A 6120-nucleotide genomic window follows, 5' to 3' on the forward strand; every position below is an offset into this window, starting at 1 on the left:
GTTTGAAAAAAAAAAATCACAGGTTGCTGCACACAAATGAGCCAATAAACCAGATGCACAATGACAACAAGGAGGACATTAGCTTGCTCTGAAAGGGTTGGAGGAAGCCCAGGGGCTGGGAGGACGGCCGCGGGCGGGATCAGCACCTACCTGCACCCTGTGCGATTTGACCAGGTGCATGCTGAGGGCCGGCGTGTTGGGCAGGATCTTGCCGCAGCCCGTCACCGTGCACAAGATGTTGGTCCTCGCCTCCCTGCTCAGCTCGCTGACGGACGGCCTAATTATCTGGCGGGCCGGAGCGGCGGCGGCGGCGGCGGCTGTTGGTGGTGGTGGTGGTGTCGTCGTTGTTAGAGGCACCGGCTCCACCACCATCAGCCTTTGGCCGTTGCCCGGGTGAGGCTGAGGCGGCTTCGCCCCGTCTCGGCCTCCCACCGCACAAGCCGCCATTTTGCCGCTCCCACACGCACTGCCTCCCGCCCCGCCCACCTGGCCGTCAATCTGACTTAACCCGCCTCCCTGCCGCTCCCATTGGTCGCACTCCGCCAACGGCCCCGCCCCCTTGCGACAACGCGTTCTTTAATTGGCGGATTGTCACGTCAGTTACTACTCGCTCATCTACCTAAGGCTTATTGTAAACAATTTTACAACACCAAGTTATAGTCCAGCAATTTTATTTTAAATTCACAAGCTTTCGGAGATTTTCTCCTTCCTCAGGCAAATGTTTCAAGATCTCCTTGAAGCCTACGCATTTATACATATTGAACAATACATGGTGTTTACAGACTGCCCCTGCAACTGCCCGTTGCCAAGGCAATCACCGTGTTCAGACAGAGAGGTGTTACCTGCAGAACCTCCGAATACACATTCAACAAAAAAACAAACAGGGAAAAAAAACAGAGAAAAAAAAACACAGAGAGAGGCAGAAACATCCGGAAGGCAGAGAGAGCCAGCAAATGACCCATTATATTAAAAACAGATAACATTTGTTCGCTGGTGGGGTAACGTGTAGCGTGACATGAACCCAAGATCCCGGTTGAGGCCGTCCTCATGGGTGCGGAACTTGGCTATCAATTTCTGCTCGACGATTTTGCGTTGTCGTGTGTCTCGAAGGCCGCCTTGGAGTACGCTTACCCGAAGGTCGGTGGATGAATGTCCATGACTGCTGAAGTGTTCCCCGACTGGGAGGGAACCCTCCTGTTTGGAGGGTTCCTAAGGCTTGGTTGACCTTGTGTAATAATATCAGATTTTAAAATTATTTTTAGATTGAACCTACTTTAATTATTAAATGATGCATCTGTTTTAATCAATTAGTGTTATTGCCTTAATCTATTTAAGCCATATATTATGTACATTTGGAAGAACCAATTTTTGCCCAAAGTTTTTGATTTTAACAAAGCCTGATATTGAATTCATTGTTCTCGCTGCAAATCTCTTCCCCGCCCCTAGCAACCCAACCAAACTAGGATAGTAACAAGACCAAAATGCAGGCAATCTGATGAAAGGTCATCGACCTGAAACGTTAACTCTGTTTCTCTCTCTCTCCACAGATGTTGCCTGGCCTGCTGAGCCTTTCCAGCATTTTCTGTTCTCACTCCAGGATAGTGACCATATACCACCCAGGCATGGACAAAGGCCCACAAACAGACAAGAGAAATAATTTGAACTTATATAGCACCTTTCTCGGCCTCAGGACGTCCCAAAGCGCATCCAATGAAGTACTTTTGGAGCGTAGTCACTTTGTAATGTCGGAAACGCAGCAGCCAATTTGCTCATAGCAAGGTTCCCAAACAGCAATGAAATAATCTGTTTTCGTGATGTTGGGTGAGGGATAAATATTGGCCAGGGCACGGAGAGAACTCTCCTGCTCTTCTTTGAAATGGTGCCATGGGATATTTTACATCCACCCAAGAGGGCAGACAGGGCCTCAGTTTAATGTCTCATCTGAAAGATGGCACCTCCGACAGTGCAGTGCTCCATTAGTACTGTACTGGAGTGTCAGCCTAGATTTTGTGCTCAAATCTCTGGAATGGGACTTAAAGCACAATCTTCTGACTCCAACGCTAGAGTGCTACTACTGAGCCAAAGCTGACACCTGGTAGAGTTTATGCAACTTTGTTCCTGACTGTAATTGTACAACATGTTCTGTTGCACTCACCTGTAGACAACTTTTAAATGTCATTCCAGTCCATTTACCAATGGACCTTTTGATTTTTAGCCAGTTATTTTTTAAAAAGTCAATGAACCCAGACTGCCTGACCCTGACTCCAGCTCCAGCTCCGCTCAAAATAGTCCACTGGGCACAGCACAAGGCACAACCACCCCAGACAAACCTCCCGCTCTCAACCTATGTGGACACTCACAACTCTGCAACGCAGATGTCCAAAATATAAACACGTTAAAGCATTTTAAAAGACAATTAAATGTTAATTTTCCGTGAGTTTAGAGCACATTTAAGTGAAATCGTGAGATAGACATCAAATCTGAGCGAGTTGACATGTCTGCACAAACTGGCAGACTTTAAAACCTTTTATTCAGTTACATTAAACTTACAACTGGATTGGCAAAAATGCTGGAAGAGATATACTTAGTCTTAATTTAGATTATTTTATTTTAGACTATTAAGCACCTACAACCAAATTCCATCATTTTTGGCAAGCATGAAGAAAACATAAAAATAAATTGGTGCACATTAGAGCAGAGCTGTCAACATTAAGGGGACTGTTAGGATCAATAACAATGAGACTGATGGAAGATCCATATCAACACATGGAACTGTGTCTATTTTTTTAAAAGAGTAAGCTGCATCAAAATAGGTCAAACTTTTAAACCAATGAGTGAATTCAAAATGAGTGAAACTTGACAGTAGTGTTCCTACCTTTCACCAAATTCAAAATCGGTCAGGATAAAGAGCAACACCAACAACTTGCATTTATATAGCACCTATAATGTAGTAAAAACATCCCACGGTGCTTCACAGGAGCGTTATCAAAGCAAAATTTGACAAGGAGCACCTTCACTGAGCAGGTGAAAAACATGGTTTCAAGAGAACCCAATTGAATGCAAGTGTTTGGCATGTTATATTTAATATTTTATGTTACCAAAAATTATTTCAGATGTGCATAATAATGTAGAACTCTGAATAAACAAAGATGTTTATTAACTGACGTAACATACCATGAAGTTACGTTAACAAACTATTCACAAGGTTTTTTCTTACAATTATTAAATAGTTGTAAAAAAAACTTGTAAATAGTTTCAGTACTTACAAGTCATTTATCCCCACAGTGTTCCTAAACAACAAATGCACCCAAGATTTTTAAGCTACTTGTGATCAAATGCATACTTATATTTTGATTTTTTTTTTGCAGATGTACTCATAAAACTTAAGAGCATCAGAACTTATGTCTGGACTCAAACCTTAACCTTTACTCATTTGGTTCTTTCATTGATCCATCATAACACTGAAGATCTTTCTCAACAAATGTATTGCTGACAGATGTGGCCAAATGATTTTTATAATCCCAGGAAGACAGGTGGGCTCTTCATCACACAGGAGAAAAGTTCCTTTTCTGGAAATGTTCTCTTTTGCAAAGCAGGAAGCTACTGTAGGCCATAATTTACTTTGAAACCAAGGTAAATAATGGTCATCCACATATGCCTTAAGCTCGGATCTCAATATCTCATCAGCTGCATACAACTGAGTTGCATGACAGGTATGGTGGTTTGAAAGAGGATCATTAGGCAATTCATAAAATAGATTTGCATTCTAGCAAAGAGCTCATTTTCAGCATTCAGCCCATTTTCCTTTCAGCAAATGTAATTCTATCAGGTCAACATTGCCATGTTTTCTACATTACAAGTGACTACACTTCAAAAGTACTTCATTGGCTGTAAAGAGCTTTGGGATGTGCTGAGGCTGTGAAAAGTGCTATATAAATGCAAGTTATTTCTTTCTTTGTTGCAAAAATAGGATTTTGTTGCAAGCCAATACTACAGCACCATTTTGATAGCTAGAAAAATAAAAAGCGTCTTGCAGTAATGTGGCATATGATTGGCATTGTCCACATCTACACTTGCACTGCTGCTGAAGCACTTGCTTTAGTCACGTCCAGATTCAACTTTTCTTGTTATTATAGATACTCATGTTATAAAAAGTGTAAAAATAGAATTGTTAATATATTTACTTCAGATGTGTGAAGCCCTACCAAGTCCACATTTATTGCCCATCCTTAGCTGCCCTGAGGTGGTGGTGGGGGCACTTAAGAGTCAACCACATTGTGGGACTGGAATCACATGTAGGCTAGAGCAGGTAAAAGGACATTAGTGAACCAGTTGGGTCTTTAATGATAATTCAGCATCTTTTCATGGCAAGATATCTGGTGCTCAATTTCACAACTTGCTGTTGGATTTGCACTCAACCTCTAGGTTGCTAGTTGTGACATAACCACTAAGCGCCCATACCCTACCAATTGAATTGAAGCAAGACTACTGTATCAGTAGTTACCCTGGTCTGTTTTGTCACCCTTTGTGAACATGAGGACCAAATTAGCCTGTTTCTAATTTACTGGTACCTCCAATGTCCAATGACTCTCTCATAAGGGTGTCAATGCCTCAGTCTCCTGTCTGGGGTCTCTTCATACTAAAGATAAATACTATCAGTCCCCAGGGATTGGTTTGTTTTGAGCCCTTTTAGCTGATCTACAATTTCAATCTCATTTTTATTTAAGTCATCAATTTTGTTTAGGATATCTCAGTTGTCTTCCATCTAATCCACTGCAACATAGTCTTTATTATCTTCCCGGGTTATGTTGAAAGAATACAGACATTGAATTATTAGAAAGATTGTACATCATATGGAGTTTATGAACACAATCCTTTCATTCAAACACCAAAACAAATGAAGTAGAGATTAGAAGTAACCACAAAAATTTATTACACAAATAAACAAAACTTTTAAACAACTTTACACTGTGCAAATACATGTCAATAGTTTTTACAATACCTTACAGAACAGTCAGGGCTAGATTCCCAATTTCACAAGCAAGACTGGACTTCAATTCAAGCCTTTCAAAATTGGAAGGAAGCTGGAATGCCAGTCCTGCTCCAACAAATTTCCTTTGGACTGCATATAGAAAAGCTTTAACGAGGAGATGCTTCATTATTCATCCAGTTAGATCTTCATCATTAGAGACTAGGTTTGCCCAATATCTTAACAGGTATAGCCATGCAGACCAGCAAGGCCCAGGTTCGATTCCCCAGAATCTGGGCTGTTAGTAATTTCAGTCAAGGTGATACAATTGGCCTCCATGCCAAAGGATTCAAAAGGAAAATTGGATAGCATTTCCATTTCTGATCGTTATCTGCTGGAAATGAACATATGTGAACTGTATTGGGCTCAGCTGTTATGCTCGCGGTAATTGAATAACCCGACATTCACTGCCAAGTCTCACGTGAATGGACACTTAGGTGATGTACCAGAGGGCACAGAGACACCCACAGAACCATCTCCCAAGCTAGGAGTCAAAGTGCTTTGCAAAGTACAACAGTGGAAGATTATAAGTCTGTCAGAGACCCAAGCATTTCACATCAAAATAATTCCCGTTACATAAATTCACACAAATGGAGGAAAATATTTGGGAGGAATGAAAAGACTTGGAATTTGCAGTCAGTTGGTCTTGAGCTGAAAATCTTCATGGCTTTAAGAAATTAAAAAGTCTGACACCAGCAGTTAAATAGAGTTACTTCACAAATGAATCAATACTTCCAATCAAGTGACAATATTTCACTTCAGTGAAAATAACTGTTCTGGAATTCATTGATAAAACATTTAATGAAAATCAGAGCTAGGCCATTCAAGAGTGATGTCAGAAAGCATTTCACACAAAGGGTAGTGGAAATCTGAAACCCCCCCGTTGAGGCTGGGGGTAAATTGAAAATTTCAAAACTGAGATTGATAGATTTTTGTTCGACAAGAGTATTAAGGAACCAAGGCGGGTAGATGGAGTTAAGATTCAGTTCAGCCATGATCGAAATGAACGGCAGAACAGGCTCGAGCGGCTGAATGGCCTACTCCTGTTCTTATGTTCTTCCTATGTTCCGACTGAAATCAACCACTATAAT

General features: G+C 41.4%; 1 protein-coding gene across 1 annotated transcript in view; it reads right to left on the reverse strand.

Annotated features, from left to right (window-relative positions):
* Positions 1 to 453, reverse strand: part of atmin (ATM interactor) — a 28971-nt gene extending 28518 nt beyond the window's left edge. Inside the window, exon 1 of the mRNA XM_067998144.1 lies at positions 151 to 453. Coding sequence (XP_067854245.1) covers positions 151 to 447 — 297 coding nt within the window. The 5' untranslated portion in view covers positions 448 to 453. The remainder of the gene's footprint in view (positions 1 to 150) is intronic.
* Between the last annotated feature and the right edge of the window lie 5667 nt (positions 454 to 6120).

This window comes from Heptranchias perlo, chromosome 16 (assembly GCF_035084215.1).
Source record: "Heptranchias perlo isolate sHepPer1 chromosome 16, sHepPer1.hap1, whole genome shotgun sequence".
Lineage (NCBI taxonomy): Eukaryota > Metazoa > Chordata > Chondrichthyes > Hexanchiformes > Hexanchidae > Heptranchias > Heptranchias perlo.